Source organism: Papio anubis, chromosome 8, assembly GCF_008728515.1.
Source record: "Papio anubis isolate 15944 chromosome 8, Panubis1.0, whole genome shotgun sequence".
Classification (NCBI taxonomy): domain Eukaryota; kingdom Metazoa; phylum Chordata; class Mammalia; order Primates; family Cercopithecidae; genus Papio; species Papio anubis.
The window spans coordinates 139,068,642-139,090,982 of NC_044983.1; the positions used below are offsets into that span (position 1 = coordinate 139,068,642).

A 22,341-nucleotide genomic window follows, 5' to 3' on the forward strand; every position below is an offset into this window, starting at 1 on the left:
GGAGCGTGATGGGCATCGGGCCGAGAGACACGGCAGACTGTCGTGGAGGCCCTCACACTAGGCCCACTGCCTGTGGCCTCTCCTCTGGAGGGCTGCCCGGCCAGCAGGAACCAACTGACCCGGGGCCATGTAGCACCCTCCCCAGAGGCCAGGGGGCCACAGCCAGTGACTGATATGGGAGCATGCTAGACCCTGCCTCAGATGAGAAACAGCCCCTTATAGTGCAGGGGTGGGGCTGGGGGGCTGGTCAGCACCTGACCAGCAGCAGGCCCCAGCAGGCACGGCCTCAGTATGGCCACCACCCTGCCCTACACTGCCCCCTCTGCCCAGGGTCTCTCAGCCGCCCTCCTGCTGGCACCTGGTCTCTGTTGCACACAGACGTCTGTCTCTGGCCAGCCATAGTGGCTGAGCTCAGAGCCTGGAGCCCGGGGCTGCAATGTCCACCCTGTCCCTGACACACACCTGACCCCAAGACAAAAACACAAAGCAGGAGGCACAAGAAGGTTGGAATTGCTTTTATTGGGGGCGGATGCCGCAAGGCCCCGCCCACGGTCAGGTTAGTGTTCTGCCCTTGCAGAGGCGCCAGCAGCCTGACACCTCCACCTGCCACCCGCCCAGGGTTAGTGGAACATGCAAAGCTCAGAAGGTGGAGGCAGGGGCGGTCGCTGCTGAGGCCAGGGCTGGGTGGAACAGGACGGTCAGCACAGAGCCTGGCCGGCGTCCCTGGGCCCAAAGAGGGCTGGGGCTCCCTGGGAGAGAGACGGGCAGGCAGCACCCCAGGGTGGGGTCCACAAGCTGAAGGGGCCCCTGGACCCACCAGGGCAGGTCTGCAGCTCCCAGCCATGCCAGCTGGAACGTCCGTCTCCCCACCGGGTCTGGGTCCTCAGGGCCTGGGGTTAGAGGCCGACATGGAAGGCACTTACTAGGGGAACAGAGGCTGGAGGCTGATGCCGGAGGCCAGAGGTCTCAGGAGTGAGTGTGGGGGGTGAGCTGGAAAGCACAGGTCAGACAGCACTGTGGGGGCTGGGCCCGAGGGCCTCGTCTTCCCATGGGGAAGGGGCTTCTCTGGGTAGACCGGGAGAGAGGCCGACTGGGGCTCCCCATCCCCAGCAAGGCCTACCGTGCAGGCCAGTGCTAGAAACACCAGGGCAGAAACGCCAGCCCAGGGCTCCAGCCCTGAGAGGCTGAGGGCCCTCTACTGACGGGGCTGAGCCCAGCTGCCCTGTGCAGCTAGGACAGGCAGACGGGCAACCCTGGGGACAGGAGGGTGGGCTGGGGCCCAGCGTGGGACCCTCCAAGGCACCTGGCTGTGTGAGTGGCAGGTAGAGGGGAGTGGGGAGACCCGAGGGGGTGAGACGGCCAGCAGGGCTGGGCCAGCCCTGTCCCCCAAGATACAGGCTGTCTGGACAGCAGATATATATTAATATATTAGTCTGGTCTTTTTGGTTAAACTTTAGGCACCACTTGGGAGGAAGACACCTTTAAGCGTTGAAAACGACCCCAGCGCCTCGGTGGGAGCCGGGCTGGGCCGCATGCAGAGCGGGGTGGGCGCAGGCAGGCTCAGGCCACGGCGGACTCAGGGCCCCCCACGGAGGCCGAGGACCCTGAGGCGTAGCGGCGGCCGTAGCCCGAGGAGGAGTAGGAGGACGAAGAGAAGGTCATGGAGAAGCCAGAGCCGGTGGCGTCAAAGCTGCCGCGGCGGGAGCCGGCCCGGGAGCCGGTGCGGGAGCCCGTGCGGGAGCCGGCGGTGGAGCCGGAGCCGCTGACGCTGTAGGGGCTGTAGTAGCCCTTGCTGGACTGCGCGGCAGCCTCCAGCAGCCGCAGCCCTGTGCCCTCCTCCACCATGCTGCGGTCCAGCGCGTCCTTGTAGGAGATCTTGAGCTTGGTCTTAGGGCAGGTGAGGTACTTGGAGTAGGCGCCCACGTCACGCAGCTTCTGTGCAGTGCGGGCATCCACCGTGCCGCGCTGCAGGGCCTCGTCCAAGGGCACGCGGCCCGGCGTGTCGGGCTCAATCAGGCCACCGGTCAGGTACTGCACCTCCAGGAAGCGCTGGCCAGCCTCGTAGTAGAGCCAGCCCTTCTTCAGGGCCTGGGCGGCCGACATCTTGGTCTTGGTGCGTGGGTCCTCAAAGCCGCAGAAGGCCTTCTGGGCCAGATTGATGCGGTCCACCATGATCTTGTCCACCAGGCCCTTGTTGACAGCGTCGGTGACAGGGAAGCGCTCACCGGTGCTGGGGTCGATGATGCCCCCGGTGCAGGCCTGTGCCTCCAGCAGTCGCTGCCCTGTGATGTTATCCACCAGGTTGCGGTGCATGGCCTCGGTGATGGACACCTTCTCCAGCGTCTCCGTGTCCAGGATGCCAGCCACGGGGCCCGTCTCCTCAGTGGGGTCTGACCAGGAGGCCAGCTGGGTCCTGGAGACGGCGGGGCTGATGGGGTAGGAGGAGGAGGATCCCACGGAGGAGGAACGGGACCGGAAGCCGCTGGCATTGCCCGAGAGCATGTCGGCGAACTCGGTGATGGAGAGCGTGCCGGCGCGGTACTGGTCCAGTGCTGAGCGGTCGATGAGGTTCTTGGCGATGGCGTCGTCAATGTCATATTGGCGGCCGGAGCGGCGGTCGATGATCATGGACTTAACTACGCCGTCCGAGGAGGAGATGGTGATCTCCTCCCACTCGCACTCCTGCTCGGACAGCTCCAGGTACGTCTGGTGGTCAATGAGGCCCTTGCGGTAGGCCTCGTACACTGACATCTCCTTGCCCGTCTCGGGGTCCACGATGACCACTCGGCGCTTGCGCACGGAGGACTTGGAGGACGTCTTCCGCTCCCGTTTCTTCTCCTTCAGCGGCAGGAGGCACAGGCCCGTCTGGGGGTCGGTGATACAACGCTCCATCAGCTGCAGGTAGGTGAGGTTCTCCTCCGTGTTGGGGTCAAAGAAGCCCTTGGTGTCGTCCGAGGGGTCGGTCAGGATCTCGTTCATCTCCTCGTCAAAGAGGCCACGCTTGTAGGCCACCTCCACGGGCAGCCGGTGGCTCTCCTCGGGGTCGATGATGCCGCCCGTGGCGATCTGGGCCTCCAGCAGGCGGATGCCGTGGTCCTTCAGGATCAGGCCCTTCTTCATGGCCTGGAAGAGGGAGATGAGCTTCCCAGAGTAGGGGTCCTTGTACCCGGTGACGGCTCGCTCGGCCGACAGCAGCTTGTCCTTGAACTCGGGGCCCACAATGCCCATACGCACAGCCTCCTCCACCGTCAGCTTCAGTCCCTTGATGGGGTCGATGACGTACCCGGTGGCCGCCTGCGCCTCTAGAAGCTCAAAGGCCGTGCCGGGGCGGATGATGCCCTTCTTCATGGCCTGGTACACCGAGAGCCGTTCCTTGGTGGCGTCCACGAAGACGCCAGCGATGCAGCTGGTGCCTTCCAGGAACTTCTGTAAGTTCTTGGTGACCTCCTCGATGGAGGTCAGGCCCTCCCGCAGCTGCAGCGCCGTGGCCTCGTCCATGACCTGCGAGCGCACCAGCTCCTCCACGGTGATCTGCTTCCGCAGGCCACGGAAGGTCAGCTTGCGAGCGTCCGACAGCGGCAGGAGCAGCTGGCCAGTGCCATCGTCACGGCGACACCGTCTGAGCAGCTGCGTGTAGCTGAGGCGCTCGTCGGTGGACGGGTCCACATAGCTGCGCACCTCGCTGGGCTCGGACAGCTGGTCGTGCGTGTCCTTGTTGAGGTAGCCGCGCTGGTAAGCCACCTCCAGTGGAAGGTGGAAGCCCAGGCGGGGGTCCACGATGCCGCCGGTGGCCAGCTGGGCATCCAGCAGCCGCAGGGCCTCCTCAGTAGGGATCAGCTCCTTCTTCATGGCCTGGAAGAGCGAGATGGTCTGCTCAGTGTAGGGGTCGCGGTAGCCGGTGACCGCCCGCTCAGCCGAGAGCAGGCGGTCGTGCAGCTCGGGCCCCACCAGGCCCTTCCGCACAGCCTCATCCACAGTCAGCCGCTGCCCCTTCACCGGATCCAGCAAGAAGCCCGTGGCTGCCTGTGCCTCCAGCAGCAGGCGGGCCACCTCGGCACTCAGCAGCCCTTTCTTGAGGGCCTGGTAGATGCTCAGTGTCTGCCTGGAGCCGGGCAAGTAGACGCCGGCCACGCAGCCCGTGCCATAGAGGTAGTGCCAGGCGGACTCCGCCTCGAGGGCCTCACGGAGGCTCCTGGTGCCCTCCCGGAGCAGGTTGTAGGTCTCGAGGGAGATGATCCGAGCCTCGTAGAGGTCCTCAGCCGTGAGGCGGCGGCGCACGTAGTCGTAGGAGGCCAGACCCTGCTGGCGGATGATCTCCGTCTTCTCAATGATCTCAATGATGATGATGATCATGCGTTCCTTGGTCACCCGGCCGGCCTGAAAGTCAGCCATCAGCTGGGCCCGCTGCTCCTCGGGGATCAGGTCCGACTGCATCACCTCCCACAGGGACATGGTGGAGCCGCCGTGGCTGCCGCCGCCAGGAATGTCAATCTGCGTCTCTTCAAATGCCCTTCGTGTCTCCTCCTCAGTGTACACCTGTGTGGTCTCCACCACCTCAGCCTTCTCCGCCCCTTTCAATGGCAGGAGGCGCAGGCCCGTCTCAGGGTCCTCCACGCAGCGCTCCAGCAGCTGCCTATATGTGAGGTTCTCGTGAGTGTTGGGGTCGAAGAAGCCCTTGGTGTCGTCGCTGGGGTCCGCCAAGACGCGGTTCATCTCCTCGTTGAAGTAGCCACGCTGGTAGGCCACGTCCACGGGCACGCGGTGGCTGTGCACGGGGTCAATGATGCCGCCCGTGGCGATCTGGGCCTCCAGCAGGCGGATGCCATGCTGCCGGAGGACCAGGCCCTTCTGCATGGCCTGGAAGAGGGAGATGGTACTGCCTGAGTAGGGGTCTCTGTAGCCGGTGACGGCCTTCTCGGCTGACAGCAGCTGCTCATGAAGCTCGGGGCCCACCACGCCTGCCTTCACGGCCTCGTGGACATACAGGCGCTGGTTCCGCACGGGGTCCACCAGGAAGCCAGTGGCCGCCTGCGCCTCCAGCAGGAGCGCAGCGGTGCTGGGTCTCAGCAGGCCCCGGCGCATGGCCTCGTAGATGGACACCTTCTCCTTGGTGTCCTCCAGGTAGATGCCGGCGAGGCAGCCACTGCCCTGCAGCAGCGTCCGCACGGAGTCCAGCTCCGAAAGGTCCTTGACCGTCGTCTTGCCATCCTTGAGCTGCTCAAACTGGGCTCTGCTGAGGACCCTGGAAGCCAGGAGCTCGCTGGCTGGCACAGGGGCACGGAGGCCGCTGAAGGACAGCCTCTCCTGCCGCAGGGTCTCCACCTCCTCCACGATGGTGATGAGGATCTTGATGACCTTCTCCACGGTGACCTTGCCGGTGCGGAACTGACGCAGCAGCTCCTGCCGCTGCTCTGCGGTGAAGTACTCAGAGCTGATGAGCTCCCACACTGTCACCGTCCTGCCCTTGAAGCCGCCCACGGGGACGTCAACCGGGGTCTTCTCGAAGGTCTCACGGGCCTGCAGCTCTGAGTAGAGCTCCTCCTGCCGCGCCCGAGCAGCCTTCTCTGAGAGCGGCAGCAGGCTCAGCCCAGTCAGCTGGTCGGGCCGGCACCGCTGCTGAAGCTCGCTGTAGGTGACCGGCTCCCCTGTGCTGGGGTCACAGTAGGCCTTGGCGTCGGCCCTTGGTGCTGACAGGGCCCTGCTGGTCTCCTCGTCCAGGAAGCCTCGGGCGCAGGCAACATCCAGGGGCACGCGGTGGCTCTTGCTGGGGTCCACGACACCGCCCGTGGACAACTGGGCGTCCAACAGGCGCAGGCCCTGCTCCCGGGGAATCAGACCCTTCTTCAGGGCCTGGAACAGCGAGACACTCTGCCCCGTGTAGGGGTCCCTGTATCCCGTCACAGCCTTCTCGGCTGACAGCAGCTTCTCATGAAACTCGGGGCCCACCAGGCCGGCGCGCACTGCCTCGTCCACGGTCAGCCGGGCGCTGGTGGAGGGGTCGATGATGTGCCCGGTGCCAGCCTGGGCTTCCAACAGGGCCACAGCCACGTCAGACGGCAGCAGGTCTTTCTTCAGGGCGTCGTAGATGCTCAGCCTCTGCCCTGCCTCCTCCAGCCACACGCCTGCGATGACGTTGGCACCCCGGAGGGCCCGCCGCACAGTGTCCACCTCGGCCACCTCTCGCACAGAGCGCTCACCTTGTTGCAGCTGGTGGTAGAGCTCGCGGTCGATGACCCTGCTCTCCAGCAGCTCGGCGGCTGGCACCAGGCTGCGCAGGCCCTCGAAGCAGAGCTGGCCCTTCTGCTCCTGCTCCTCCACCACCGTGATGATGATCTTGATGATCTTCTCCACCGTGATCCGGCCCGTGCGGAACTGCCGCAGCAGGTCCCGCCGCTGCTCTGCTGTGAAGTATTCCGAGTTGATGATTTCCCAGATGGTCACCGTCTTGCCCTGGAACTTGCCGAACGGCGCGGACACAGTGGCCTTCTCAAAGACGTCCCGGGCCTCGGAGTCGGTGTAGACCAGCTCCCTGCCCTTGGCAGCCTTATCCGTGAGTGGTAGAAGGCGCAGGCCCGTCTCGGGGTCCTCCACGCAGCGCTCCAGTAGCTGCAGGTAGGTGAGGTTCTCGTGCGTGTTGGGGTCGAAGAAGCCCTTGGTGTCGTCGCTGGGGTCCGCCAGGACGCGGTTCATCTCCTCGTCGAAGTAGCCGCGCCGGTAGGCCACGTCCACGGGCACGCGGTGGCTGTGCACGGGGTCGATGATGCCGCCCGTGGCGATCTGGGCCTCCAGCAGGCGGATGCCGTGCTCCCGGACGATGAGGCCCTTCTGCATGGCTTGGAAGAGGGAGATCTGCTGCCCGGTGTAGGGGTCCTTGTAGCCAGTGACGGCACGCTCGGCCGACAGCAGCTTGTGGTGCAGCTCAGGGCCCACCACGCCCTCCTTCACAGCCTCATTGACAGTCAGCCGTCGGTTCCGCACCGGGTCCAGCAGGAAGCCTGAGGCCGCCTGAGCCTCCAGCAGGATGAGGGCCGTGCCAGGGCTCAGCAGCTGCCTCTGCAGGGCGGTGTAAACACTCAGCTTCTCATTGGTGGGCTTCAGCAACAGCCCTGCGATACTGCTGTGGCCCTGCAGGTAGTGGCGTACATCTTCCCGCCGCGCAAGCTCGTCCACTGTGGTGTGGCCCTGTGCCAGCCGCTGTAGCTCCTCCGCACTCAGGATGCCGGCCTCCTGCAGCCTCTGGGCTGGCACCTTCTGCCGCAGGCCATCGAAGCTGTGCTCCGGCTCTGCCTCTGTCGCAGGGCCATCAAGTGCATCCCGGCCGTTGGGCAGGGTCTTTGCGGCGGCCACTTGAGAGGCAGTGACCTCCTCTGAGTGCGCAAGTGCGGCCCGGTGCTCCTCCTCCAGGCGCTGCAGCTGCTCACGCAGCCTCTGGTTCTCCTCAGCCAGCAGCTCCTCCTGCTGCCGCCGCTGCTGCTCCAGCTGCTGCAGCTCCTCCTGCTTGCGCCGCACGCCCTCCTCGGCCTCATGCTGCCGCCGCCGGGCCTCCTCCATGCTGGCCACCAGCCGCTGCCGTTCCTGCTCCATCTGTTCCTGCTGCCGCTGCTGCTCCTCACGCAGCTGCTGTGCCTTGGCCACCTCGTCCTGGAAGAGCCGCTCCAGCTTGGCCTTCTCCTGCTCGATGAAGCGCTCCCGCTGTAGCAGGCTGTCCTTCTCAGAGAGGAAGCTCTGCTGCAGGGCCTGCGTCTCCTGCAGCAGTTGTTCCTGCTGCACCGTCTGCATCTGCAGAAGAAGAGGGTGTGATCAGGGACCGCCAGCCCGGGAGCACCCACCACCCACCGAAGCAGATCCCCAGGCCCACCCGCCTGTCGCATGGAGAGGGGGCGGTACCTCCTCAGACTTGAGCTGCAGCAGTTTGGCCTCCTGTTGGAGCTTCTCCTTCTCACGCTCCAGCTCAGCAATGGCCTCCCGCAGGCGCTCAGCATCGTGGTCACTCTGCTGTCGCTGGATCTCCAGTGTCTGCACCAGCGTCACCTTCTCCTGCGTAGCAAGCTCTGTGCGGTGCAGCTTCTCACCGATCTCCTCCGCCTGCTTCCGGAAGCGCTGGGCGTCCTCCTCAGCGCGGGCCTGGGCTCGGCTCATCTCAGCCATACGCAGCTTGAGGCGCTCAGCCTCAGCACTCATCTCCAGCTGCCGCTGCCGCTCGGCCTCCAGTGTCCGCTGGAAGCCCTGCGTCTCCTCCGCCAGCTGCTGCGCCATCTGCTCCTTGTCCTCCTGCAGCCGCCGAGCCTGCTCCTGTGCAAGCTCCTTCTGCTGCTGCAGCAGCTCTGCCTCAGCCTTGAGTCGTGTAGCCTCCTGCACCGCCTGCATCTTCTCCTTGAGCATCTTCTCTGCCAAGGCTCGCTGCTGTGCCAGGTCCTCCTCTGCCAGCTGCCGCAGTCGCGCAGCCTCCTGAGCTGCCACGCTCAGCCGCGCGGCCTCCTCCGCCACCTGCTTCATCTTCTCAGCCTCCTCCTGCAGGAAACGCTGCGTATTGTCCTTGTCGCGCAAGATGAGTGCACGGTTCTCGGCCTCGATGCGTGCCTTGAGCTTGCTCAGCTCCTCCATTTGCACGCGCACTGAGAAGAGCTCCTCCTCCACCTGGCTACGCTGGCGTGCGGCCTCCGTCGCCTCCGCCTTCAGCCGCTGCAGCTCCTCGTCCAGCAGGTTCTTCTGGTGGTCGGTCTCCTCCAGCTGCAGCCGCAGTGTGGTCAACTCCTGCTCCACCTGCGCCTTCTGCCGCAGCGTCTGTTCGGCGAACTTCTTATGCTTCTCCATCTCTGCATCAGCTGCCTGCTTCTGCCGCAGGGCCGCCTGCTCCGCCTGTGCCCGTCGTGCTGCCTCTTGTTCGGCTTCCTTGCGCAGCTTCTCTGCAGCCGCCTGCGCCTGAGCCCGGGCCTGTGCCTGCTCCTCTGCCGACTGCTTCAGCCGCTCGGCCTCTTCCACCTGCCGCCGGGACTGTGCTGCCTCACGCTCCGCCTGCACCCGGGCCTCCTCCGCCTCCTCAGCTGCCCGCCGGGCAGCCTCTGCCTCGCTGCGAAGCCGGTCCAGCACGCTCTGCTCCTGCTGCAGCGTCTGCTGCAGCTCCTGCTCCTTCTGCTGCACTGCGAAGGCGTGCGCCTTCTCTTCTGCCTGCAGCCGCTTTTGGGCAGCCTCCTGGGCCAGCTGCAGCTGCCGCGCCGACTCCTGCTCTGCTCGCTCCCGCAGGCGCCGTGCCTCCTCCACCTTGGCTTTCAGTCGCTCAACTTCCTCCAACGCCGCCTTCCGCTGCCGTGCGGCCTCTTCCTCGGCCGCCAGGCTCTTCTGCACGCGCTCCTCAGCCTCACGGCGCCGCTGCTCCTCCTCTGCCGCCAGCTGCCGCTGCCTCGCAGCCTCCAGCTCGGCCTGCTCCTTGCTGCGCAGTGTGTCCTCCGCATTGCTGCGGATACGCCCCAGCTCCAGCTCCAGCTCCGCCTTGCCAGCGGCCGCCTTCTCGAAGCTCGCCTTCAGTGCCAGGATCTCCTCCTCCACCTGCCGCCGCTGCCGCAGCGTGTCCTCCACCAGCCCCTTCTGCCGCTCCAGCTCGCTGTCCGACGCCTTGCGCAGCTGGGCCAGGCGCTCCTCAATGTCAGCCTTGTGTTGCGCCGCCTGCTCCTCCAGCCGTCGCCGCTGGAAGGCCTCGTCCTCTGCCAGCCGCCGCAGGCGCTCATTCTCTGCCTCCTTCTCCTTGAGCGCGATCTCTGCCTCCGTCTTGAGCCGCGTGGCCTCGCTGATGGCGGCCAGCTTCTCCGTGAGCACCCGCTCCGCCTCGGCCCGCTGCCGTGCTGCGTCTTCCTCGGCCAGCTGCCGCTGCCGCTTGGCCTCTTCCGCCAGGGCACGCAGGCGGGCGGCCTCCTCGGCCAGCTCGCGGAACCGGCCGGCCTCGGCCTCCAGCCTCTGCTTGGACTTCTCACTGGTGGAACGTGACTCCTCCTCGGCCCTCGCCTTGCTGGCCAGCAGCACCTCCATTTCGGCCCGCACCTTGGCCAGCTCGGCTTCCAGCTCCTGGCGTTTCTGCGTGGCCGCGGCCGCCTCACGCTGTAGCCGGGCCAGCTCCTCCTCCAGCAGCTGCCGCTGCTGCTCCCCCTGCTCCGTCTCGGCCCGCAGCCGGATCAACTCCTGCTCCGCGGCCAGGCGCTGCTGCGCGGTGCCTTCCGCCAGCTGCCGCTGCTTCTCCAGCTCTTGTTCAGCCAGCTCCCGCTGCCGCACGGCCTGCTCCTCTGCCTTGCCGCGCCGCCGTGCCTCGCGCTCCGCCTCCTCCTTCTGCTTCTCGGCCTCAGCCTGTGCCAGGCTCTTCTGCTGCGCCACCTCCTCCGCCTGCAGCCGCAGCCGTAGCGCCTCGTTGGCCTTGAGCTGCCAGCGCTCCAGCTCCCGCTCCGCCTCCTCACGCGCGCGCTCGGCCTCGGCCTGCTGCTGTGCCCGCCGCTCAGCCTCCTCCCGCAGCTGCGCCACCGCCACGTGTTCCTCCTGCAGGGAGCGCTCCAACTGTGCCGTCTTCTCCGCAAAGGAGGCGCGTTTGCTCTGCAGCTCCACCTCTGCACTGCGCTGAGCCGTCTCCAGGGCCACCTGTACCTGCCGTGCCCGCTCCACCTCGGCCTGCCGCAGCCGCCGCTCCGCCTCCTCCGCCTGCAGCCGCAGTTCCTCCAGGGACTGCAGGGCCCGCTGCTTCTCGCGCGCTGCCTCAGCCTCGGCCTTCACGCGCAGGGCCAGCTCCGCCTCCGCTTGCCGCTTACGCTGGCTCTCGTCCTGCACCTGCCTCCGCAAGCGCTCGGCCTCCTCCTGTGCCTGCCGCTTTTGTGCCTCCGCCTCCTCCGCCCGTGCACGCAGGGCCTGCAGCTCCCCCTCGGCCCCACCACGCTGGCGCTCAGTGGCCTCCAGCTGCAGGCGCACCACGCGGATCTCCTCCTCAATGCGCAGCCGGCTGCGCTCCGCTGCCTCTGCCTGCCGGGCCTTGGCCTGGATCTCTGCCTCCGAGCTCTGCCGCAGCTGCTGCAGCTCCTCCTGGATGCTGCGCTTCTGCTGCTGCGCATCCACTGCCGCCTCCTCCCGCCGCACCACCTCTTCCTGCATGCGCTGCTGCAGCTCCTTCGCCTCCCGCTCCGCCTGTGCCTTTGCCTGGGCGTGCGCCTCAGCCAGCTGCCGCTGCTTCTCCAGCGCAGCCTCCACCTCGGCCAGCCGCTCGCGCTCCTCTGCCCGCTGCTGCTCAGCCAGCCTCTGCGGCCACAGCAGAGAGAAGAAGAGAAGCAGAGAGTGTGTGAACACGGGCAGGCACCAGCGCTCACAGGGCACGCACCAGCACAGTTCACTAAGACAGCGCGGAGCAGGGGTCGGGGAAGACAGAGGCCCCAGCCCGGCGGAGGAGACAGCGTGCACCCGCCCAGGGCACTCGGGCAGCGATCGCAGCCGGCCCCACTGTGCTCACCAGCCTGGGGAAGGAGGCCCAGGCGTCCTCCCCTCTTCCCGCAGACAGGCGACGGAGACAGACGGACGGGGAGAGAGAGAGCAAAGCACGAGCTCGGAACCTGCGAGCCACGCCCAGCACGCAGCCCTGCCTGAGCTCTGCTGGACACCAGGGGCCTGGCTCCCACCACTGGACCCCTCTCCCCAACCAGGGTGGGAAGCCTGGGTGGGGCGGGGTGAGGCGAGGCGGCCAGCGTGGAGACAGCAGGGCAGACCCGAGCCAGCTCGGAAGAGGATTCAGGGCCACGCAGAAAGTAAGGAGAAGCCAACAGGTGGGTGCCTTGGAAGACCCCTCCCTAGCCCCACAACCCAACACCCCCGACTTCTGGCAGCAAAGGGTTGAGCGGAGAGGCCAACGCAGAACGCCAAGGTAGAGCACACAGGAGGCTGCAGAGAGGACTGCAGAGGGGACGCTCACGAGGGAGGAGAGGCGGCGCCAGCCACTGTGGGGAAGCAGTGTAGCCGCGCCAGGCCAGGGGGCAGGCCACAGGTGGGGCAGGCTGAGCTGGGGGCAGAGGGTGCTGGCAGCGCCAGCGGGGAGAGTGGGGAGGGCCATGAGAAGTGGCCTCAGGCAGCTCCTCTGGCTGTGCGTGGGCCGCAACAGGTGGTGAGATAGACCCCTCCGCCCAGCCTCTGCCCAGTGGGCTGTACCTCCTCCTCCTCCATGCGACGCAGAGTCTCGCTGATGAACTTGATGTACTGGCTCGTGAGTGTGGTCAGCTCACTGTAGCGCGTACGCAGGTCCACATACTGTGGGGTACAGCCAGGGTTAGCCCTGCAAGAGCCACAACTCGAGGCCCGCCAGCTCCTCGTCCGGCTAGGCTCAGCCCCGCCCTACCTCCTGGATGACACTCTCTGATCCGGACTGGACCTTGGGCTTCTTGGCCGGGGAGGCCACCGGCTCAAGCTGCGCCTTGTATGTGACCAGCTGGAGTTCATAGTCCTGTGGGAATGCACTGTGGTCAGCCACCAGCTCTGCCCTCTGGTGACCCCTGCCCAGCCCCCAAACCCTCACACAGGCTTTCCCTCACATGGCCCAGGCTCAGGGAAAGCCCGCTGCCCCGGCAACAGTCCCGGACTTGGGGCCTGGCGCAGGCGGCGGGGCCTTACCTTGATGGCGTTGATGTACTGTTTCGCAAACCTCTGGCACTCCTCGACCTTCTCGCCATGGCGCTCGATCTCCTCCAGAAGGGCCTGGGGGACGGTGCGGTTAGAGCAGCGGCCGCAGGGCACGCCCAGCCGCCCCGTCCCCACCGACCCAGGCCCACCTTCTCCTGCCGCAGCTGCTCCCGCACAGCCTGGCTGTTGGCCAGAGGCACGGCCTGAATCTGCTCCTGCCGCTGCCTGGCATCCTGCAGCCAGGCGCCCAGGGGGTCTGCGCTCTCGCGGTAGTAACGCAGCTGGCGGCCCAGTTGCTCGAGCTCACGCTGCCGCACATCGGTCTGGGCCAACACAGCCTGCCAGCGCTCAAGCAGCTGGGCGACCCGCTCCCGCCAGCGCTCCACCTCCACGTCCCGCTCCCCGTGCCGCTGCTGCAGTCGCTCCCCCACCTCCTGCGCCCCCCGCAGCTCATCCCGCAGGGCGTCGAACACGGGCTGCTGTGCCTCAGCCTGGGACCGCAGCTTCTGTGGGGGACAGGAGGGACGTGTGCAGTTTCAGCTGGGCCCGCTGTACCCCCACCCCACTGTGAGGTCCAAGCCCGGAAACAGTACCTTCAGAGAGGCCTTGGTGGCCTCGAGCTCCGGGAGGGTGGCCGGCACGGCCTGGGCCTCTTTGAGCTGCTCCTCGTGGGCCCTGAGCACCTCCTCGGCTCCCTGCGTGCTGTGGATCACCAGGCTGATGGTCTTGAGCCTGGTGGGAAAGCACGGCTCAGGGCCAGGACATGGGGCTCGAGCAACAGCCCAAGGGGATGGAACCCGAGCCACAGCGACCCAAGGTGCTGCCTGCCAAGCCCAGACCCAACCCTGGGGGTCGGCTGACCCTGTGGTCACAGGCTTGCTTCAGGGAGAACAGACTTGGGGAGAAGGAAGCTGGGAGCCTCTGCAACACAAGGACACTCAGGCCCCAGCCTGAAGAGGGAAGAGGGGGTGTGCCAGCCAGGAACGGCAGACCCCAAGGCCCTGAGACAGGAAGAGCCCACTGGCTGGATGACAGCGGTGTGCTGGTGCCCACAGGGCCTGAAAGCATAGTTCTCAGCCCTTGCAGCCCAAGACCGGGTAAAGGGGACACTAGGGTGGAAATGGCACCCTGTGGCAGACAGTGGCGGCCCTATCACTGTGTTGGTTTTGTGAAGAGTAGATAGGGGCTGGACATGTGGTTTGCAACACAGGAAGAGACTATGACGTAACCCATTGGAAATAAATGCCAGAGACCGTTAAGTCCAGGCCAGGAACAGGACAGACAGGAGGCAGGGTGCAGAATTCCTTACTGTGCCACTGAAAGGAGATCCACAGCCTCCCCACCTCACCCAGCAGCCACCACCCAGCTCCACTCTCTCTTCCCCACACCCAAATCTCATCACCAGGAAGTCCCCCGGCCACCACTGTAGAAGAGCACGCAGCCCTGAACTCTTCTCACCACCTCTGCGGCCGCCACCCCAGCCTGGGCCTCCCTCCTCCTGGCCAGCACCTCCCAGCCCACCCGAGCGCCTCGCCTGTGGCCAGGTGCACTCACTTCTCCAGGTAGATGGCAGACAGGCTGCGGACCTGCTCCAGCTTGCCCAGCGTCAGCTCCAGCTCCGAGCGCAGCGTGGGGGCCGCAGGTGATGGCTCTGGCAGGGCCAGGACCTTCTCGGCCTCGGCGGAGAGCCGGGCGACCCCTTTACCCAGTCCCTCCACCTCCGCCTGCGCCTTCTGCAAAGACAGGAGTGGGAATGCACTTACCACCGGGCGCAGCACACAGCGCCCCTTGAGGGCCGAAGGAGGGAGGGTGGGGAGAGGGCTGGGGAGAGGGATGGGACTGGACAGGGTGGGGACAACCCCTGCCTGCTGCTCAGCGATGCGCTGCGCACACTCCCGGGCCGGCTCTTTGTCCAGCGGCAGCCGCAGGCGGTGCACGGTGCGCGTCTCACAGGCCTCCAGCTGCAGCCGGATGTCTTTGAGCTCAGAGATGCAGCGCTGGCAGCGAGACTCTTCCTGTGCACCTGGGGAACACATCCGGGTCACTCCACTGCCCACCTCGCACCAGCCCAACCACCCCAGCCCTGTCATGCCCTACCCTGCTCCAGGCTCTGCAGTAGCTGCTGGTAGTGGTGGCTGCAGGAGCCGTACTCGCGCTCGGCCATCAGCCGGTCCTCAGGCCCAAAGCCGCCCGCGTCCTGGCTGTCCCGCAGAAAGGCCTGGTAGTGCAGCTCCAGGCTGTGCAGGGCTTGGCGCTGCTCCTCTGGCTTCAGGGTGCGGAACTGGGGGAAGCACGTGGGGCTAAGTGCCGGGCGAGGCGGTTGTGCCCTGCAGAATGCCCCTCCCCTCCTCCCACCCAGAGAGCCCCTGGCTGGGGGGCAGGCGTACCGTGGCCAGGGACCAGGAGCGGATGAGCTGCACGTCGCGGCGAAGGCTCTGCCAGGCCAGAAGGCTCTTCATGTCCACGTGCAACTGGTGCCACAGCGTGACCAGGGCCTGGTGCTGGGCCTCCAACCTGGCAGGTCAGGGCTACAGTCAGCATCACCAGCGTCCCACCCGCCGTCCACCCCCCACCTGCTGAGCCCCTGCCATCCACCTGGTGACAGCCTCCTGGGCCTCCTGGTTGGGCGGGGGCACCAGGAAGCACACGGAGGGCACGGCGGCCTCGCTGCCGGAGCTGCTGAGCACCTTCCAGTGGGACGGCTGCGCAGGGCCCACCAGCTGGCACTCGTCACCCTTGTGCACGGTTACCTGGAATGGGTAGAGTTGGTGAGGACACGGCCACACCGTGCCCTGCCTGGTCACGCCCCCCGGTGGAGCCTGGGCCTGCCCTCACCTCCACCTGCTTATAGTCGCACACGGCCAGCAGAGGCAGGCGGCTCCGCATGGGGTGGGCTGGGTGGCGGGGCTTCAGCTGCACGATGGCCTTGGCCCGCTTGGCCAGGCCCGAGAGGTGCCCCTTGTACTCGTTCAGCTGTTCCTTTTCGTCCTGTGGGGGAGGGGCAGCATCTAGACAACGGCCATGGAGACCCACAGGCCTGCCCCAGGCACCCCCAGACCCTGGACCAGGCCTGTGGGGCCCTCCTGATGCTCCCGGGCTGGCGGCACTTGAAAGCAGGATGTGTAGCTGGGACGGGCCCTGGGGGTTGGCCCCAAGCAGACCCATGCGCCCTCGCTCCTTCCCAACCCAGATAGGGCACCCTCCTCTCACCCCAGCTCACCCACCATGTCCGCAGCTACGCTCTGGCCCCTACAATGCCCTCGCCCCTTGCCCCTCCCCTGCGGGCTGCAGAAGGTCACTGCCTCCTCCCATCCCACCCCTCTGCGGAGGCCAGGCTGTAGGATGTACCTGGGAGCTGCTGGCTCTCCCCAGGCCCAGCCCTGCCGATCTCATTCCAGCCTCCAATCCCTTTTCCCTGTCACTCCCCACTGTGCCGCCACCCTCCTGGGTGATCCCACTCCTGCCCCCAGAGCATGAAGCCCAGCTCCACTCTGCCCACTCCAGATCTCAGGCCAAACAGCTGGTGCCCCTTCTACAGTACAAGGGCTGGCAATAGCTGCTGACTTCAGGCTTCTACTAGCTCTGTGGCTGTGGAGATGGGGGTGGCCCGGCTCAGACCGGCTGCCTCTTGGCTCCCCACACCCTGCCTCATTCCCCCGTCAGCTGACCTCTACACCCCCCATGGTGCCTCCCAACCCCTGCTGGCCCCTCCAGTTTCTCCCCCCGCCCCAGTCTCCAGGGTATCCATGCAGCCCAGACTCCAGGCCAGCCTCTCCCGACATGCCCCTGCACACCCCTTCCCTCACCTGGGCATCCTGCAGCAGGTCCTCCAGCCGGGTGACGGTGGCGGAGCGATCACAGCTGTACTTCCTACGCAGCGCCTCCTGCAGCTTCTGCAACTGCCCCTCGGCCTCCCGCACATCTGAGAAGAACTGGGGCAGTGGGAGGGGGTCATGCCGGGCTACCTGGGACCAGAGCCCTAGCCCACAGCTCTCCCAGGGCAGGCCCAAGACGGGGTCATTGAGGACGGAGTGGCAAAGCCCCCAGGAGGCCTGGGGAGCATCCCTGTCTAAGGCCCCAGTCAGGCTGCAGGTAGCAGCTGGCAACAGATAGGAGGGTTCCTGATTGGAGCTGCTGAGGGGGTCCAGGGGCTCCTCCAAGGCGCCACTGAGCCACAGTGGGGAGGGGAGCTCCAGTTCTCACCTGAAAGTAGGCAGCGTTCTCCTTCAGGTGTGCCTCGATGCAGCAGCACAGCTGCAACATCCAGCTCCACTGCGTCTGCAGGGCCGCCTGGAAGGACTACAGGGCAGCAGGTCCTTGTCAGTCCCTGCCCTGCCCTGCCCCACCTGGGGGCCCAGCATGGCCCCCTCTGCAGCCCCGCCCCTGCCCAGGGAGCCCTGGGTGGCTCCCTCAGCCCCACCTCCACCGTGGGCCGGGCCGGGTGGTCCTCCCGCAGCAGCCGGTCCCCAGCACTCTGGAGCTCCTTGATCTTCTTCTCCTTCAGCTCCAGCTCCCGCATCAGGGCCTGGCACCAGGGCAAAGGGTCTCAGGGCTGGCCGGCCACGTCCAGCTTTGCCAAGCTCCCAGCAAACTCGACCCAGGGCCCCCACTGGTCTCTGACTACAGGGAACAGCCAGGGCACAGTGGGGAGAGGACTGTGGGGTTCAGGGGCGCTGGGCCACCCCTCACCGAGTAGCTCTCCTTCTTGGCGGTCATGTTGGTGTTGCGGTCGCTCCAGTCGAAGCCCACCTCCTCCTCCTCCTTTTCATTTAGCCACATTAGCTCCTTAGTGGCGGCTGCCACAAAGCTGTGCAAGCTCTCCAGGGACCTAAGGCGGGCCTTGGAGGAATTCTGTGGGCAGGAGGATGCGTGTCAGCAGGCCGCGGACTACCCACCTCCCCCAGCTGGCCCTGCCCCCACTCACCAGCAGCTTGGCGTACTGCAGGTCCAGCCGACCCAGGCAGTCACGGTAGGCACCCCGGGTGGCAGGGGAGAGCTGGCCCTGCAACAGATGAGATGGTGAGGCCTGCAGTGGCTGGGCCTGGCCCACCCCCTCCGCTGCCCATCGCTCAGTGCCACCCACCTCATCACTCCGTGCCCGCTCAATCTTGGCCCGGAATTCTTCGATGGACTGGTGCAGGCCTCGGTGGCTGCCCAGCTGCGCCTCCACGCTGGGCAGGTCCACACCCCACTCAGCGCCATCCACACGGTGCTGGTTCTCCTCTACCCACGCCAGCAGGTCCTGCAGGTAGCGCAGAGTGGAGTCCTCCAGCTCAGGGCGCCTCTGCACACTCTGCAGAGTCACCTGGGTCACCTGGGTTGCAGGGGCCGCCACGCCTGCCTTCAGCCGGAGGTTGTACTCGGTGCGGATGGCTACCAGGCGCTCGTGCAGACGGTATACCCTGGGGCAGCAGAGGACTCAGGTAGGTGTTGGCAGGCCTGGGGCTGTGTGGACCTGGGCATCAGGGAGGGCAGGGCGGGGCCCACCTGCGGTACATCTGCTCGCCCTGCGGGTGCCGTCCATCCTTGAGGGTCTGCACGTCATTGAACAGCAGCCGGATCATGCTATCCGCTTTGTCCAGGTCCCGTTCCACCTCCCCTGCCCGCTGCGGGACTTTGCCTGCGGCCAGCAGCCGGACATCCTGCAAGGTCGTTGTCGTGACTCGGAGCACAGCTGATCCCCCTCTGACCTCACTGGGGCCCCGGCCAAGACGGCCACCCTCACCCGCTTCCTCAGCCTCAGTGGGCCCTGCCCCCGTCCCCATCCTTCCCCTTCCCTCCCTGCCCACCTCACACATCTTCCTGCTGGCCTTCTGGGGGATTGGGACCAAGTCCAGAGTAATTCTGCCCAGTCCAAGAACCGATACCCCCATGACCACGTCCGTGGGGTCCTGGGCCTCATCCTCCATTACCCACCCCACGTAACTCCTCCTGTAACGCTGTGTGGCCCTGTCCTCCTGGGCAAGCGGCGTGGGTTGGGCCCTCCCCTCACCCCTCCCCTCACCCCTCCCTTCACCCCTCCCCTCACCCCTCCCTTCACCCCGCCCCTAACAGTAAACCGCTGTAGGGGAGGGGGCCTGATGGGGACAAGGCAGCCACCCTGGGTTCTGCCCGGTGACCAGAAACCAACTCTGCCCAAAGCAGGCTGTGAGAGTTGGCTGTGAGAGTTGGCTGCGAGAGTTGGCTGTGAGAGTTGGCTGCAGAGGGAGGAGCTCAGGGCTGGACTCCCCACCGCATGCCCCGCCCCTGCCCTTGCCCCAGGAGCCCAGGCAGACAGCCCCCCCTGGCTTTCCGGCTGCAGGGCGGGGCAGGCTCCTCTGGCCTCCCTCCCGTGCTGCCTGCCCCACACCCCTCACCGACTGCAGCAGGGTGTCGGCCTGGTTCAGCTGCTCCTCACACAGCCCCGCCTCCATCTGCAGCTTGGTCACGATGCGCTGAAGACACTCCAGCCTGTGGCAGAAGCACGGGGAAGGGGCTTCGTTGGCCGGGTCCGGCACAGCCCTGGGCACAGACTGTAGCTCGCCTCCTGCTCTGGCCTCCCTGCCTGTGGCCCACTGTCCTAAGGCCAGTGGGAGCTCGGGTTCCCCCGCCGGGGGCGGGCGGGCCGGGGTTTCCTCCCCAGGCAGTGACTCACCCTCGGGTGGTTCCCCTGCCACCACAGGGCCCCACCCACCTCTCAAACTCGCTGCGGAGCTGCTTCTCCCGCTCCAGGATGGCCACGTGCAGCTTGCCCCACTCTTTCTCCACGTCCAGCGGGTGGTAGCCAGGGGGCACCTTGAGCTGGCCTGCTTGCACCGCTCCCTGTGGACAGGGGCCAAGCTCAGGCCCTATATGCAGGGGGCAGGGGATGGGGCGCTGGGCCCTCAGACCCCAGTCCACCAGACCCGGGACAGCCCTGGTCCCAAAGGCAGGGCCAGGTCGGGCTCTGGAAGAGCCTCTAGGACACCACTGGTGGTCCAGGACACCGCCCACGCCTCCGGTGGTCCCACTCACCTCCAGGGATTGGTAGATGCCCTTGGACCGGTTCTTGTCGGCCTCCTTGGCTGGAAGCTCCATCTCCTTAAACTTCAAGAACTGAGACCACAGGATCTGCCGGGGATGAGGGTGTCGGCAGCCATGCCCAGCCCTCAGGGCAGGCCCAGGACCCCACCCCACACGGCAGGCCCACCTCAATCTCCTCGAAGCTGGAGGGGAACCTGCGTTCCTCAAAGGCAGCGGTGTGGTGTCGTATCCACTGCAGCAGCAGCAGCACCAGCTCCCGGTACTCCTGCCAGCGCAGCTGCAGCTCCTGCGGGCGGGCACAGGCAGGCACGGATGGCTGTCAGGGGCCATCGGTGCGTCCAGGCCCAAGCCCCCTGCCCTCCAGGCCCCCCACTCACGTTGGCCCTCACCCCATCCTGCACGTCCGGCACACGGGGCATGGCGTCATACAGCGACGAGACGTAGGTGATGATGGACTTCTCGTCGGGCTGAGGGACGTCCACATCTGCAGGGAAGGGCAGCTCAGCGGGGGCTCTGGGGCAGGCAGCAGGGGAAGGGGCAGGGAGGAGGGCCACGTAGACGTACCCTCAGGGTCCAGGAGCCGTGTCACTCCCAGGTCCCGCTCTGCCACAGAGAAAGCCTGGTCCAGGTTCTCCAGGTTAGTCTGCCGGTACACCTTGTTCATGTCGATGAGCATGGGCCTGGGACAAGCAGGTGGCTGGTCAGGTGGGTGGGACAAGACCAGCGGCCACACCACACAGGCGGGCGCACAGGCTTGCTCCTCACACATCCCAGCAACCGTGGACCCCACCCCACACTCACCCTGAAAGCTGCGTTGCCACACGGGCAGAGCTGAAAGCGCCCTGCCACCCCCATGCCCAGGAGCCCAGGGCACAGCACAGAGGACTGTGCAGAGCGGAGAGTGCCAGGCAGCTGAGGCTCCCTGCAGCCACCCTGCCCACCAGGCCCCTCCGGAGGCGTCCACAGCGGGCACATGCTCCTGGCTGTGAGGACCAGCAGCCTGCAGGCCCTCCAGCCTCGAGGAAGCGGTGGTGCTTCTGAAGGGCACCAGGGTAGGGCCGGGCCCTGACCTCCACCACCCTGAGGCGGCCAACTGGCACTCATCCCTGTTCCTCCTGCCCTCCTCCCTGCCCCGACGTGTCTGAAGTTGCCTAGCGGAGGCACTGTGGGGGTGCCCCCAGCCCCCTGCCCCCGGGGCAAAGTACTTGTGACGGTGGATGATGGCGTTGAAGAGGCGGCCGTCTCTCCAGCTGGAGGTGAAGTTGTCACATCGCAGGCCCTGGTACCCTTCCACCATGCGCTGTGACCACAGCAGCAGCTTCTCCTTGGCCGTCATATCCTCCGACTGCCCGCTCACCTGGATGTCTGAGATCTGCCCACAGCGGATAGGAGGCCACAGCTCAGCCACAGCTGTCAGGCCTGCCCTGTGCCCACAGCCACATGCACAGGGGCAGGGGCAGCTCGGCACCCAGGGGAGTGTGTGGGGCCACCAAGCTAGCCAGGGCAGCACTGGGCCCCAGGGCCTTTCCCTGTTGGGAAGCTGCTGGTACTGGCCATGCCTCGGGGCCACAAGTCCAGCCACTCCAGCCGGTGGCATCTACCACCACGCAGCTCAGAACCCCCAACCCTCACTGCCACCACACAGCAGGTGCCCACTCCCCTAACTGGGGAGGCTAGGCTGCACCCTGCACCTCCAGGGGCTGGGATGGAGCAGAGTGGAAGGACAGCGGGTATAAGAGGAGCCCATAAGTATACCCCTAAACCTGGCCCAGAACCCCCAGGCCTGGAAAAGGCTGGGGCTCAAGTTCCATCCCTGGTTTCGGGCTGGCAGGTGGGGCCTCTGGCAGCCTGGCTTTGCACTTAGTGGCATGCTCAGGCCAGGTTCTGCCCACCCACCCCTAGCTGCCTGTCGTCCTGCCAGCCTGTGTGACTCAGCTGCCGTGCCAGCACCAGGCTCTGCCTGCTCAGCTCTCAGATTTGTGGTTTCCTGTGCAGCCAGGACAAGCAGCGGGTGACTCAGCCTGCGCTGCTGCAGAAGCCTCCCCAGGGCAGGCACCGGGGCCCGCATTCCTCCACAGGGAGGCTCCAGGCCCTGCCCAGCCGGGGCCAGAGGGCACGGATAGGTGGCCTCAGAGAGAGGCCTGTACCCTCAGGCCACAGATCCAGTCCAGGGCTGTGGCTGGCAGGAAGGCACCCAGGCGCCACCATACCTATGGTGCCAGCCACCTCCCGGGCCACACCCAGCCAGAAAGCGGATCAGCCCGCCAGCCAAGAAGCCCAGGCTACTCCGCAAACTCCTGCAGGGGGTGGGGGTCCTGGGGGCAGCCGTTCTACCTGGAAGTGCAGAATGATTGTCCAGATGAGGCCAAGGGTCAGCTTGGGGTTGCCGTCGGCAATGTCATCATTCCTGATGTTCACCAGCTTCACCTGTGAGTGAGGGGCTCTCGGTCACGGCCCACAGGGTACGGCTGGCTTGGTGAGGGGTTGGCTGGGCCCAGGGCCGGGTGGGCAGCCTTACCTGGCGGTGCCGGAGGTAGTCCAGGGCAATCTGGACGTTCTGCAGCTTGTGGAAACGCATTCTCCCCTTCTCCCGGGGCTGTGGGGGGGATCAGTCAGCACCCACAGTGCAGCTGCAGCTCCCAGGCCCCACCCTCAACACCCCCTAAGCACCGCAGCGACCAAGCCAAGGGTCTTCCCCGGGGGCAG

At 66.4% G+C, this 22,341-nt stretch overlaps 1 protein-coding gene across 35 annotated transcripts in view; it reads right to left on the bottom strand.

Moving 5' to 3' along the window:
* Positions 1-500: 500 nt before the first annotated feature.
* The window catches only part of LOC101018472 (plectin), a 69,950-nt gene continuing 48,109 nt past the window's right edge, over positions 501-22,341 (bottom strand). For 33 of the 35 annotated variants that reach the window (XM_031669832.1, XM_031669830.1, XM_031669831.1 and 30 more), the window contains 29 exons: positions 22,154-22,231; positions 21,970-22,062; positions 20,841-21,007; positions 20,200-20,315; positions 20,013-20,119; positions 19,802-19,921; positions 19,627-19,722; positions 19,307-19,434; positions 18,990-19,083; positions 18,121-18,275; positions 17,717-18,035; positions 17,558-17,635; positions 17,323-17,484; positions 17,054-17,158; positions 16,837-16,932; positions 16,440-16,565; positions 15,469-15,621; positions 15,229-15,383; positions 15,021-15,147; positions 14,731-14,914; positions 14,499-14,656; positions 14,188-14,366; positions 13,227-13,365; positions 12,783-13,139; positions 12,625-12,708; positions 12,353-12,457; positions 12,166-12,264; positions 7,888-11,268; positions 501-7,779 (listed from right to left, as the gene is read on the bottom strand). In XM_031669832.1, coding sequence (XP_031525692.1) covers positions 1,561-7,779; positions 7,888-11,268; positions 12,166-12,264; positions 12,353-12,457; positions 12,625-12,708; positions 12,783-13,139; positions 13,227-13,365; positions 14,188-14,366; positions 14,499-14,656; positions 14,731-14,914; positions 15,021-15,147; positions 15,229-15,383; positions 15,469-15,621; positions 16,440-16,565; positions 16,837-16,932; positions 17,054-17,158; positions 17,323-17,484; positions 17,558-17,635; positions 17,717-18,035; positions 18,121-18,275; positions 18,990-19,083; positions 19,307-19,434; positions 19,627-19,722; positions 19,802-19,921; positions 20,013-20,119; positions 20,200-20,315; positions 20,841-21,007; positions 21,970-22,062; positions 22,154-22,231 — 13,380 coding nt within the window. In that variant the 3' untranslated portion in view covers positions 501-1,560. The remainder of the gene's footprint in view (positions 7,780-7,887; positions 11,269-12,165; positions 12,265-12,352; positions 12,458-12,624; positions 12,709-12,782; positions 13,140-13,226; positions 13,366-14,187; positions 14,367-14,498; positions 14,657-14,730; positions 14,915-15,020; positions 15,148-15,228; positions 15,384-15,468; positions 15,622-16,439; positions 16,566-16,836; positions 16,933-17,053; positions 17,159-17,322; positions 17,485-17,557; positions 17,636-17,716; positions 18,036-18,120; positions 18,276-18,989; positions 19,084-19,306; positions 19,435-19,626; positions 19,723-19,801; positions 19,922-20,012; positions 20,120-20,199; positions 20,316-20,840; positions 21,008-21,969; positions 22,063-22,153; positions 22,232-22,341) is intronic. The other 2 variants (XM_031669829.1, XM_031669860.1) reach the window with 2 other exon arrangements.